This window comes from Drechmeria coniospora, chromosome 01 (genome assembly GCF_001625195.1).
Source record: "Drechmeria coniospora strain ARSEF 6962 chromosome 01, whole genome shotgun sequence".
In the NCBI taxonomy this organism is placed as follows: Eukaryota; Fungi; Ascomycota; class Sordariomycetes; order Hypocreales; family Ophiocordycipitaceae; genus Drechmeria; species Drechmeria coniospora.
In genome coordinates, this window is record NC_054389.1 from 6,377,381 (window position 1) to 6,391,121 (window position 13,741).

General features: G+C 55.0%; 3 protein-coding genes and 1 non-coding gene across 4 annotated transcripts; 2 read left to right on the plus strand and 2 right to left on the minus strand.

Annotated features, from left to right (window-relative positions):
• Positions 1-827: 827 nt before the first annotated feature.
• On the minus strand, positions 828-2,049 carry DCS_01629 (putative dCMP deaminase; the record flags this gene model as incomplete). The annotated part of the gene is made up of 2 exons (XM_040798961.1): positions 828-1,975; positions 2,028-2,049. 2 exons carry the CDS (start codon positions 2,047-2,049, stop codon positions 828-830), a joined length of 1,170 nt encoding a protein of 389 aa, XP_040659844.1.
• A 724-nt stretch (positions 2,050-2,773) lies between these two features.
• On the minus strand, positions 2,774-2,845 carry DCS_t32. Its single transcript has one exon. It is a non-coding gene; the product is annotated as a tRNA-Glu (tRNA).
• Positions 2,846-3,578: 733 nt separating this feature from the next.
• Positions 3,579-5,860, plus strand: DCS_01630 (E1-like protein-activating enzyme Gsa7p/Apg7p; the record flags this gene model as incomplete). Its single annotated transcript, XM_040798962.1, has 4 exons — positions 3,579-3,778; positions 3,874-3,982; positions 4,036-5,331; positions 5,390-5,860. 4 exons carry the CDS (start codon positions 3,579-3,581, stop codon positions 5,858-5,860), a joined length of 2,076 nt encoding a protein of 691 aa, XP_040659845.1.
• A 607-nt stretch (positions 5,861-6,467) lies between these two features.
• Positions 6,468-7,309, plus strand: DCS_01631 (phosphoethanolamine transferase PIGF; the record flags this gene model as incomplete). Its single annotated transcript, XM_040798963.1, has 2 exons — positions 6,468-6,827; positions 6,896-7,309. The coding sequence occupies 2 exons, from the start codon at positions 6,468-6,470 to the stop codon at positions 7,307-7,309; spliced, it is 774 nt and encodes a 257-aa protein (XP_040659846.1).
• Between the last annotated feature and the right edge of the window lie 6,432 nt (positions 7,310-13,741).

Below are 13,741 nucleotides of genomic sequence, written 5' to 3' on the forward strand. Positions count from 1 at the left end.
CTGTACACTCAAGTACATACTTGTACTTAAATTACAGTACATGTACTTTGTAGGCGTAGTGCAACTGCAGTACAGTACATGTCTGCTGCTCGGGAGCCAGCACGGCAGAAGGGGTGAGGAGCGTTTCTCCAGTACTCCCACCGACACGCAGGGGCGCGAGAAATGGCTGCCCCGATGTCGCCCTCGTTCATGTCATGTGCAAGCATGTCTTGGAGACTGTGCGTTGCGACAACGCGATCCGGTCAAAGAGATTGCGTCCTGGTTCCTGATGATTTCCGTGTGTCAACAGTATCTGCATCTACGCCGTGAGGTGAAAGGTGAGACAAGCAAAACGGCAGCAGCAGGTTCGAGTACAAAGTCAAGAGAATGAAGCAACAGCACAGCACAGTGCACGCCGTACAATGCCAACAACTCGTGCGAACATGCGTCGGCACTTCTTTTTTCTCCACCACCACTAGTCATGACGATGCTACCTGGACGCATCGGGTGAATCGTAAACCTACATATTCATCGAGTTCATGACAGCTACCACCTCGGCGATGTTGACCTTTGGTCACTCCGAGGACGGCCAACAATAAACAAGCTTCTCGCGATGGGCGACAGCCGGTGGCACTGACGTGCGAAAGGTGCACGAGTGAGTTGTGCCTGCCGTCCGCTGACTCGGGTCGGACGACCACCCAAGTCCTGCGTGCCACCAAAGGACACGTTCCAGCTCCATCGACATGCCCGCCCGAGGATTCATGTCCGAGCCCATGTTGACGCCTGCCATCATCCGTACAGCTCCATCCTCTCCAGATGAACTAACCCATTGGGCGGCTGCATGACCGTCAGCACTCGCCAGACTCGTCCAACGCTTCGTCGTGACAACTTACGGGGATGAACTGCCGCAGCTTGACACCCGCCTGGCTGAAGACGGCGGCTGCCTCCTTGTCCATGCTGTAGCCGTGCGCATAGACAACCTCGCTAATGCCCACCTGGCAGATCTTGATGCTGCACGTCAAGCACGGACACGTATCGCAGTACAGCACCGAGCCGTCCCTGATGCGCTCCCTACCCGCCTCGAGCAGCGCGTTCTCCTCCGCGTGGATGCATAGACACGTCGACAGGCCGACGCCCGAGCTTTGGCCCTCGTTGCAGCGCGGGCAGCCACCCTCGGCGCAGTTGAGGATCCCGCGAGGCGTCCCGTTGTAGCCCGTGCTGATGACCCGGCGCTCTCTGCCGACGAGGACGCAGCCGACGCGGCGCTTCATGCAGTTGGACCGGTGAGCGGCGAGGGAGGCGAGCGCCATAAAGTACGTGTCCCAGCTTGGCCGCAGCCGGTCCGGGTTGGGAATGTCGAGCTTGCCGAGCGTCGCGTACAGATGGGCGAGCGACGACGACGTGTTGAGCAGCCGCAGCGTCGCCCGCGAGATGAGCGGCTGCAGCCCGCCGTGGGCATCGTACAGGTGGCCGTCGCTTCGTGCCACAAAGGCCTCGAGGCCGATGGCGGCGTCGGCGGCGTCGGCGCCGCCCCCCCGCGCACGCTGCTGGAAGCGCCGCCAGCGGACCGTCAGCGGCGCATCGACGGAGAGCAGCAGGAAGAAGGGTCGCCGCATGAGGACGTCGAGGTCCGCCTCGGAGGGGATGTCCGTCGTCACGAATCGGCCACGCCAGCGCTTCGTGACGAAGTCGAGCAGCGCCTCGGCTGTCGCAAACGAACGGGAGGCTCGAGCCTGCGGACGCAAGGCCGGCGTCGAGTCGGACGTCGACGAGGCCGTGCTGCTGCTGCCGGTCGCGAGGACGCCTGGGCCATGGGCACCATCGAGGTATGCGGTAGGAGACGGAGACGACGACCCGTCTCCCGAGCCGGACCGCAGCGACTCATCTTGACCAGCGCGAGACCCTGTGCCCGATGCTGACTGCTCGAGATGGAGGTGCTCAAAGCCATGGTGCTCGACGAGATACTGAGCCACCGTCTTCTTGCCGGAGCAGATTCCTGCGGGGTGTGAGCATGGTGGCTTGGATCGCTCAACAGCCTGAAATCTCACCTCCGCAAATCCCAATGAGCATGTTGCCAGCAGCCTGCGCCAGGTCACACCCGGCGGCTTGCAAGATGAAAGAGCGGTTGCGGTCTCGTGAAGGAGGACGTTTGGTGTGCGGCGTGACCCGCGTTCAAGTCAGGTTAGTGGTGGGGGTGGCTCGCGTCACGTCACAGTACCCACCTGTAGGACTCTTCGCCCGTGACCGTTTGACAGCAGCGAGGACAGTACGGAGTACTCCGTACAGAGTATTACAGTAAGTACAGTACTTTAAATACTTTACATATATTACTTGCGATTCTACTTACGCCGTATTAGACTCCCCAACCGATTGCTTGCAAGTACAGTAGGTGTACAAGTACGACGCAATAAACTTGCTTGTCTGAGACGGCAGAACGGTGAACTGAGACTGCGGCTTGCAGGGTACTCGTGCTCCTCTACAGTTCAAGTGTACTTACTTACTTGTGCGCTGATGGAACTGTGACTTGCCCGACGATGGCCCAATATAACTGAATCCCTTGATGGTGCGGAAAAATATGAGACAGATAGTGCGGGTATGCCGGTCCATTCGAATTTCCAGCAGAATTGAGGGCCATGTGGAGAATCTGGTTCCCTTCGCACTGAAGATTCGAAGCAAGAAAGGGCCATATCTACAGTACTTGCTTGGTAGGTGGTGAACGGGTGGAGGACAAAAAAAGTAGTGAGCTTGGCAACCTCATCGAATGGAAGGAAGGAGGGGCAAAAACAAAGTGACACTCCGGTACAGGGAATCGAACCCTGGGCTGCTCGGTGAGAGCGAGCGATGTTAGCCACTACACCATACCGGATGAATTGATTCACGTTGAATACAGTTGCACTATTCTTCATTAAGAATGTTTGGCAGTGCTTGTGGCAGTTTACTCTCATCTAGTGTATTATGCTCCTTACTCTGTAAGTACTTGCAAGTATGTAAGTACTGTAATATCACTGAGCGACTAGTCATACACGTTCCTTTACTAGAGTAAGTCTGTCCACCTGCCCACGCTGCGATTTGCACTCGAGACATGCGCACCGGACATCACATATTCGCGAGTATACATGTAGTGTTGTATTTTCGGCAAGCCTTGTTGCCTGGTCATACAAGAGAAATGGCAAGACAGATTCTCTCCAGGTTGGCTTGGCCTGTACATTAGTCCGTGGTGTAGGAAAGTTTTTGCGTCAAGCCAAGTCTAGCATAGCACTCATAGTCATATTAGAGCTGCTCCAGAACCAGAACCCCGCGGCGGGGCCAATGACTCCAGCCGAACCTGGAGCTGCCGTCATCAGCCGCCGCCACCACCTCTCGTCATGTTCCTTTTGTCATCTGACGTCTGCCTCAAGTGTCTCGTCATCACCCCTTGACGTTCGCTTCATATTTCGTATCGAACCAGCGCCAAGCTATCTCTGCACCCATCTCAAGTTCCTTGTTCTACCACCGCGACTTGCACCCTCTGCCGCTCTCCGTTTCCGGTACAAAAGGCGCATCGCCGCCCAGTCATCGTCTCGTGTGACACCGTCAACGAACTGCAGGTACTTGCCATCATGGCTGTTCCGCTCCAGTTTGCGCCCTTTGCGTCAGAGATTGAGTTGCCGTTCTATTCCGCCCTGTTCGCCTCCAAACTCGACTATGACAAGCTTGACGACTCGGCCCGGAATGTCCTCGGCCTGTACGAGTCTCGCCTGGAGCAGCCAGAGTCGAGCTGCAAGATGCAGATCCTCGGGAATGCTTTGACGAGCCAAACGTATGACACGCACCCGATTTTTTTTATCATTTGTTCCGTTCTCGCACAACTTGCGCTCTCGGCCTGTGCTGACGCTGACATGCCCCCCCTCCCAGCTCCCCCCTCGGAACTGCCCGAGCCGAGGGCATCATCAAGAACGCGAACACGCTCGAGGGCTTCAAGAGTATGGACAAAGCTGCCATGCTCCAGACAGCAGGGCGTCAGGTTTGTACCCCCACCGAGATGTGTGAGCATGAAGAGCCATTCTCACATTGTAGATCTGGGATGCCATCAACGACGGCTCCATCTTTTCCGTTCCTTCGCTCCTCTCATCATTCATCATCGTTTCGTACGCCGATCTAAAAAAATACAAGTTCACCTACTGGTTCGCGTTTCCAGCCCTGCACTCAGATCCTCAATGGAAGCGATCGGGCCCGAGCGCGCGCTTCAGCTCGGATGAAAGCACGACCCTCGTCGACAAGATCGGAACCTGGCGGTATAGTGTCGACAACCGTGAGCACGGTTTCTTTCTCGCCAAAAAGGTACGAGGCCAGGAAGCCGATTTCGACGAGAGCGAGGCGGCCCACAAGCTGGATTTCAAGTGGGAGGTCGGCTCTCTCTCCCAGTTTGAGGACGGCTTCTTCAACGGCATCCCCCAAAAGGATCAGTATGTGGCATTCGTCGACCCTTCAACGTACCCCGACGGTCCCGGCTGGCCACTGCGGAACCTGCTCCTCCTCATACGGCAACGCTTTCATCTCTCCCATGTAAACATCATCTGCTACAGGGATTCCTGGGCGAAACGGCATGAAGCGCGGAGTCTTATTTTGCCCCTCGAGATGGATCCGGTCGAGAACATGCATCTTGCCGAGATGCCGAAAGTCACGGGCTGGGAGAGATCCAGGAACGGGAAGCTTCAGGCGCAGCAGGCGAACCTGGGCGAGTACATGGATCCGGCAAAACTCGCGGATTCCTCCGTCGACCTCAACCTCAAGCTGATGAAGTGGCGAGTCGCTCCTGGTCTGGACCTGGACCTGATCAAGAGCACGAAATGCCTCCTGCTCGGGGCTGGAACGTTAGGTGGCTACGTGTCGAGAAACCTGCTCGGCTGGGGGGTCCGAAAGATCACCTTTGTCGACTACGGGCGAGTTTCCTTCTCGAACCCGGTGCGACAACCTCTCTTCGAGTTTGAGGACTGTGTTGAGGGTGGAAAACCCAAAGCCGCCCAAGCGGCGGCCGCCTTGAGGAGGATATATCCCGGAGTGGACGCCGAGGGCCATTCGCTTGCCGTCCCGATGCTCGGCCACCCCTATACGGACGAAGCCAGGACGAGGGCGGATCTGGAGAAACTCGAGGCCCTAATTGACGCTCACGATGCCATCTTCCTGCTCATGGACACGCGGGAGTCTCGGTGGCTGCCTACGGTCCTGGGTAAGGCCGCTGGCAAGGTTGTCATGAACGCAGCGCTAGGATTTGACTCGTACGTCGTCATGCGGCACGGAGCCGAGGGCAAGGGGGGTGACCAACCAACGCTGGGTTGCTACTTTTGCAACGACGTCGTCGCGCCGGCGGATGTAAGTTTTTCTACCGACAGGCCCACTCTCTGATGTGAATGCTCACCTGTCACGATAGTCGATGAAAGACCAAACACTCGATCAGCAGTGTACCGTTACCAGGCCTGGTGTCGCCGCCATGGCCTCGGCCCTCTTGGTCGAACTTCTTGTAAGCCTTTTGCAACATCCGCTGGGAAAGGATGCCCCGGCACCGCAGCCCAAGGCAGGCTCAATTCCGGAAAGGGACCCGCCGGAGCATCCCCTCGGTCTCGTCCCGCATCAGATTCGAGGTTACGTCTCCAACTTTCAAAACATGGTCATTCGAGGCCACTCTTATGATAGCTGCAGTGCTTGTTGCCCGAAGATCCTGGACGCGTATCGAAAAAACGGCTGGGATTTTGTGAAGAGAGCCTTGCAGGAGAAGGATTACGTTGCCGAGCTTTCGGGCCTCGCCGAGTTGCACCGCCGGACGGAGGAGGTCGCGGGGCAGGTTGACTGGGAGGATGGCGATGACGAAATCGAGGATGAGGGCGAGGGCGAGTTAATCTGAGGGATGGCCGACCGCATGCCTCCCGGTTGGATGTACAGTGTTGCATGGCGCTTCGCGCTGACTGTTGTTGGGGAGGCACGCAGCGTTGTTGGAGCTGGCGTTCAAAGGCGGACTATGTGCGCTTTGGTTATTGATTGATTAGACACGCCGGTTCGCTGCCAACTGAATTCTTCCGAATTGATAGGCATTACAGGTGTGCTTCACTTCCTTCGCTTCCGGATGGGATGTCAGCAGGGATGAGATGGGAGGAGTGATTTCTGTCGAGACAGTGGACTCGACAGCGGCTTCAAGGCCCTCTGCTGAATCGGAGGTTGCGATTTCGCATTATCAGTGTGATTCATGACGTATTCGAATGCACAGGAAGATGTTAATTAACCTAACTAGCGTGAGGACAGTACACATAGGTCAAGTAGCTGTATAATACATTATCTGTGTGTACTTACAGTGGTGAGGTCAGGTCGTGTAAATGAATCACGTGATTCGCCAAGTTCCCTGGGGAGACAGTTCCGAACTAGGTACTAACCTTCCAAGTACTTACTTGCAGGACAGCGCGGAAACTTGCACGGAACGCGCCTGGGGCTTCCACGGATTGACTCGACCGACGACAATGCCGCTCGTCGATCCCGTCACCATGTCGTCGACACTCACCAAGGGATCTTCGACCCAGAGCATCGATGCGGCGAACCGGATAGCTGCAATCAACCCGGTCCTCGTCCTCGACTCGCCCCTGGCGAAGCGCCTGGCATGGGCCCGTCCCGCTGTTCTCCTGGCACTGCTCGCCGTCCGCTTCAACGCACTCGTGGCCGAACCGGTGGCGACACTGCAGTACGCCCTACCCGTCGTTGTCGGCATCCAGTCGGCGTATGCGATACTCTGTCTCCCCGTCGCCGGCTCGCAGCCGCCCAAGAAGGCTCGACGGGGCGACAAGAGGAAGGGGAGCGAGGTGTCGGGTCCGAACCCGATCTCGGTAAGCGAGCCAGCCGCCTTGCCATGGAATGATGTGGGCTGCTGCTGATGGGAATCGAAACATGATAGGCTGCCATTCTATCCCTCGTCTTGACCATCATCACCATGCCGGCCGTCCATGTCCTCTTCGTCCTCTTCGGTGCGCCTTTCCTCGACCACATGCCGCATACGCTGCTCTGCTCGGCGCACTTTGCGCTGCTCGCTTTGTTCCCGACCGTATACGCGCGCGGCGTCGACGGCAGAGCTCTCATCGCCGTGGCGGGCGCGTCGGCGCCCCTGGATGAAACGTTTGGCAGCCTCGTCGGCGCGGCCGTCGGCGCGTGGCTAGGCGCCGTGCCGATCCCACTGGACTGGGATCGGGAGTGGCAGAAGTGGCCTGTCACCATCGTCGTCGGCATGTACCTCGGCTCCTCGCTGTGCAGCTGGGCCGGGGCTGCGTTCCATGGGACGACGTTCGGCGGGCGTGCGACAAAGGACGACTGAGACTCACATCGATAGGTGCAGGTACGGACACAGATCGGATGAGCGAGGTTGTCTACGTACATGTGTATTACTATATGCGTGGACACGCGTACAAGTACATGTACAAGCACACGTCACCTACACTTACCTGCCGGGCTAGATGATGCACGGCGATGGGGTCTCGTTCCCAAGAAGGTCACCGACGCACACCAGCTCGCTTTCCCGTCCTGTCCTGTGCCGTGTGGCTCACCGCGTCCGACTGCGTGTGGAAGCACCTTCGGGGCACTTCCGGGAGCACAAGTGGTGCCATCTCGATGAACTGCAGGCCGCGTCGTTCTAGATTTGCCGCTGTCGGGGTGCCCGCGTTGCCAGGCCCAAAGGCGTTGTCTCGACAAGGAGGGAGTCGTTGCGCCCTCCTGTCCGTCCCGGCCCGTGCACTCAAGTCGATACTAGCACTCTGTACTCCGTACAAGGACTGGGATCCATGCAAGGAAATGACTGGGTGCGTGATGGATGAGTTGGTACTTGTACATGCGAGCACGTGCACGGAGTAGAGGATATCTAGTTGTACAGTGTATAGAGATGGGTGAAGGATATGAACAGGATTTGTGGGGTATTAGTACGTTCGTGGAATGTTGCAGGTATTACGAGATACTCCGTAGTATCCTCGGTGCTTCTCTTGTCAGGGCTAGACGTAGGTATTACTGCCAACTGGATGTATTACTTACTTGCTTGTTTGCGTCCGTTTGAAATACTCCCTAGTACGGAAGCAACTTGCCGATGTTCGTGTGGCATCAGCCGTGCCGTCGCCACAAGTACGAGATCTAGGCGTTGGGGGACCCAGTGCTCCGCACTATTGTACAAGGACTAATGGCAACCATACACACTATTTTACCGACTAGGTATGTACCTACTTACTTATCTTAGTAGGTACATACGAGCCCTAACACTTTGCTGGACAGTAAGTACGGAGTAGTTATACTTGGGAAGTAGGTGTACGCAAGTACATGTACTTACATGCACATTTGCGTACATGTACTTACATGCACATGTACATGTACATGCTCGTATCCATGGGCGAGCACTTGAAAGAGCAAGAGCCTTGTATCGTATTAATAACACTGTACATCCCTGGTACTCGCACATGGATACACGAAGTCTTTCGCATAGAAAGTGCTCCGTGCAAAGAATCAATCATTGGGTGCCGGCTGCGTCGTGGCCGATTGTGGCGCAACGTTGTTTCCGAGAGCCCACGCCAGCCCTGGAGCCGATCGTGAAAGAATTGAGGAACGAATGTACTCCGTGCCAGCATGTACTACCCTAGTCGTTAGTCGTTACCAAGTCTTTGTACCGCGAGTGCACGGAATTCATTCGAAAATCACGACTTCAGCGGTCAAGAGCATCCTAATGCGCCGTGCGCGTACCTGGAGAGATTTGCCCAGTATTACTACAGGTAGGTCTTTGTTGTTGAGAAGCCGAGGAGGCGGCAAGCTGGAGACTAACAAAACAGCGAACAGCGAATGACGTAGTGGGCGACTCCGGCCGCTACGCCATGGCCTAAGGCCGGATGGCGTAACGCTGATTGGAGGCTCGGTAGGTCACGATGTCGACGACCCTGGTTATTGTGGCTTCGGCGGAGGCTCCTGTGATGTACTTGCACTTGCACGTATCAGTATATACTTGTACGGAGTACTTGCACTGAACTTAGGTACATACTTATCCTAGTATGCATAGTCCGAGTTACGTGTGCAGTACGGAGTACATGTCCTTGTGCAGTAAGTACCTGTTGTTGTGGTTGCAAGTACATGTACAAGTACTGTACATACATGCGGTCTTGGATGAGCTACCAAAGTCCTTCGTCGGGCTGGGTCACTGCGACTCCTCACAGCCACGATGCCGGTGATTCGGGAAGTTGGGTGCACAGGCTTTCATGTCAACACTGCGAATACACCTACAGCAAGCACGGGGCACTACTGCGTTAGATGCACGCGCTTGTCGTTGGCTGATTTGCCGTGAGGTCTTTCGGCGGGTGGGCGCATGTTGCTGCTTTGTGACGGCCAACGCATGACGCGTAATGTAGTTGAAAGTGGTAGGCCGCAGCAGCGGAGACCCCGTCGGCATGGGTGTTTCCATCCTGCCTCGACCCCGAGCGCATCAACGGCGAGTCGATGACGCAGGACTGGACTTGTGGGCCTGACGGCAGGGTTGGTTGGCGCTGGCTGACACTTGTTGACGTCGTCCTGTTATCACACTCGAGGTCTCGTTCCCACCCACATACGAGGATACATGCGAGCGGATGCGGGATACGGCACAGGTCGACCGGGTACTTTGAAATACCTAAACGTGGGCACGACCGTCGGCTATTCCGATGTAACCTCCTGTAGCGCTCCGTCGTGGAGCTGTACACTGCATTCATTGCTTGTACATGAACGTGCCCGTTGGTGTGCACCAACTTGTACAGGCACCGGTACATGTACTTACATGCACCTGCACCAAGTGCTACAGTGAGCACTTGTACTCTGTAGCACGGCTGACGCTTGCGGCCGGCGGCAAGCCCGCACAACCCGAACCGAACCGAAGCTTCCCTGCTCCCCTCTCAGCACCGTCCTGTATTTAAATCGACCCTTCCCGATGCTGTCACTCTCTGGCTTTGCATTCCTCCCCCACTCCCGACCCCCCATCTCACGTCCCGTTTGTGCCCTTGTGCGACGAGCAAAACAGCAGACCAACCTGGGGATCGAGACCTCGCCTGCGACACCATTCTTACCAGCAAGCTCTATTGTGAAGACTAAAAAGTCAACATGGCTCTCACTTGCAGGTAGGCAAGACCCTCCCGCGTTCGAATGGAGGAGAGTGCGAGGCGTCGTCGCCTCCGCCGCCGAATTTGTCGTCGTGACGGCTGCATCGCATCGCTTGCTTTGTCGCCACCCTCCTCGTCTGTCCCGATTGATCCGGTCTGGTCTAACCATCTACTCGCAGCGACATTTGCAAATTCATTTTTGCAGTTCTCCTCCCTCCTCTGGGTGTTTTCCTCGAGGTCGGCTGCGGCGTTGATCTGCTCATCAACGTGTGTTTAACCATCCTTGGTACGTTGACTTGGCCATGACTTTGTTCCTTGCTTGTTGCCGATTTTGGTTTCCTTTTTTGGTTTTGTTTATTGATGATGATGATGATGATTTTGTTGTTGCCTTCATTTGCATGTACTAACCCTTCGCCAGGTTACATCCCCGGCATCATCCACGCCTTCTATATCATCTTGACGAGATAGAGTTGGAGCAACAGAGGTCGCTAGTGTGCTATCGATGCCCAGCAGCCGAACTCGATGACGGATACAACGAACGGCCACGCCGATTCATTGAGCGGCTAGACAGACAATGGGGCTTGGACGCATACAGTTGGCTTTGGTCGGCCTTAGCCGCCCGAGCTTCTGTATGACGGACAATCTGCCAGCGTCTTGCCAGTCCGCCAGTTGTCTTTCTCTTCTTCTGTCTTTTTTTTTCGTTCTCCAGTCAATGAGGGGATGACAGCCTTCGGAGGTGGATGATACACCTAGGAATATTCTTGGATGCCTACTTCTCATGGATACCCATTAATACAAGATTCTTGACACGCACGCACGGCTTCGTCTTTCCATTGACAGCTTAAAGTAAGCCTGGAACGACGAATGCGCCACAAACGTGACTGGCAGGACAACACGCGCTCCGCTAAGCCTCTTTGACGACCTCACTACAATCCAAACATGTACCTCTCAGCCGCAGGGGGCAGTACTCCGTACATGGGTGATTCATCACGTGAGTGTGCAGTTTGTATCTCGAATCATTCTGGGACCGGGGTGACAACGAACTTGGCAAGAGGCTCAGGACAATCAATGTACACGCCTCTTGCTTTGGAGCATAAACCATGGATAACCGACTTGATTGGCGCCTGTACCGTCTCTCCGAGGAGATATACAACCCATAGGAGCATCGTATCGAAGACAATATATCAATTCCAACACCGGCATGGGGTTGAACGTGGAACCGGGTTCACCTACGGTCTAATCGGCGGACCGAGGCCCGGACGATAGCCATCGCCAAGGCCACCGATGCGTGTACAGTGGTGTTAGCTAAAAACGCCGTTATTCTTTGGCCCGAGAAATAGAAACCGACGACATCATCAAGAGTAAAGCGCAAACGACCCGAGAGATAAACGATGCGATCGTTGATATCATGTCGGATAACTCCTTCGGAGAGCACGACGGACACGTCGGAGCGGAGCCACGTCAAGAGTGAAATAAACTTCCGACGTTGCAGCCGGCGGGCCGCTATCGCAACGAGGGAGGATGCTGCAGGAATATTCCAGGATTATGACCGCAATTATCCGACCGCAGGTGCGTTGACCTGGCATTCGCCCAATCTCCGATGCGTTAGATCAACAGTCTGCACCACTCGGACCTGGTACTTGGCAGCTCTACGGCGCACAGCTGACCAAGAAGAGATCTTCTGTAAAAAAGTAGGCGAACGTGAAGGGACAGCATCCTTGCAATCTTACTTCCAGTGGACCGGCGGGCGATGTAATCACCCTCCACGCAGCATTAGCCGCCGTGGTACAATTGAGCGTACGTGGTCATTTGGGCGTATCGAAATCATCATCCTCGCCTCAGAGGAGATACGAGAGCCTGGTCAGCCTGCTCCACGGGAATGACTTTCGGAATTCCTGTCGCGCTGATCTAGTTAGTAGTTGATACTGTCTCGATACCCAGCGGGTGTGAAGTGAAGGCGACGTATGCTGGCTTGTTTGAAGGGCAAGAACATGCGACCAGCAACCAGCCACCAGCCCTATAATTCGTATATAATCCTGATCGGCATTCCGGCTTCTCCTACACCAAGAAGGCATCGAGTGTGGCGTTTGATGGAGTGCAGTGTTCACGATGGAGCAGATGTTTCAAAGCAATATGCTTTGCCATTCTGTTGAGATAAATTAGCGACTTCTCAACGCAAATAAAATGCCACCGAACAGTATTTGCAGCAGTTTGCTTTGAGTCTTGTGTGAACAGCGTGTTGCTTGACGTCGGTCAAGAAGTGTTTGTCAGCCTTTGACAACTTGGGCGCCAAGCTGTAGATGCTCGATACTGCAGCAAGACAAGCTTTGAACCAGGTCAATTTCATGCGTGCATGCACGGAGTACTTAAGTATGAGCAAGATGATGATCGACCGATTCACTACCAGGAAGCTACAGATTGTATTATTACGTACTTTCGTATTGTAGTCAAGGTGCGATCTCGCAGGCCCCGTCCACAGGCCACCAACATGGGACACCCGTTGCATTCTACCCTGTTTCTCCCGTACTTCGACCCACTCCGGCCGGCTCCGAAAAGGTGGCACCACCGACGACTCGGAGTGCTCAAAGCCTCCAACTGAATCCGGACGCTTGTTTTTTTTTAGTTAGAATGGCGGCTCCGCTATTGGTCGATTTGTTCTCCAGTGGTATGATATTGTGGCCATACTGCGATGACATCTGCCCACCACCAACTTGCGTTGTCTGATAATGACTGATGCAAAGGGGCTGGAGAAAGCCATGAGACGAAATCGTTTCAATCGGTTGCAGATAGTAGCGAGAAGGGAGGACGGCGTACGAATACAAAAGGCCATGGTTGCACCGCATATTGATGTTACAATCCGATCCATCTCAGCTCAGTTCAAGGTGCTTGTACATCAAACTATCTACTCTCATCCAAAGAGATACCACGCCACTCTATTTCATTTCAGCTTGGGAACGTCTTGTGACAACACACGGCTTGAACGAAGCACGAAGAAATCACCTCTCATCTCAAAAAAGAAAACCCCCCCGCCAAAAAAGCCACAAGATGAATCCCTCCGTCACTCGTGTTGTCGCCCGGAGACCCTTCTCCATGATGATGCGCCTTCGCTCGGCAGCTCGCTCATTTGAAGCCCATCCCTTCCAACGGCTACCCGTGTCGCAACAGGCCGCCCGAGGGGATTGGGGAGCCGAGATGAAGCGAGTGGGCAAGCAAGCAGCCATGTGAGCCACACCTCGTCCCACGCACGGCTCGAAGAAATACTGATGGAAAGTGATGCAGCTTCTTCCCCGGCTTCGCGGTTCTCCTTGGATGGCCCCTGGCCGCCAAGTCCATCTTCGACGGACATGTCTAAAAATCTCAAGTCCCCGACGAACGGATCGTACGAATTGGATAAAGCAAGACAGTTGATCCCTGCGACTTGCCCTCTTTCGAGTAATGTCGTTGTGGATACCTAGGCCAGCAGCATGTTCAGACGCCATGCTGGTACATTGGGAATTTATTTGCATGGGGAAATACCATGGAGTTTCGGTGAAATTTACATGTACATATGGGTGCCATGTTCTTAATGCATGGCATGGGTAGATTGTTGAGCTCGATTCATTACCATTAAGCAGCATCGCAATGAATACGAGACTTATACGAGACTTTAACAC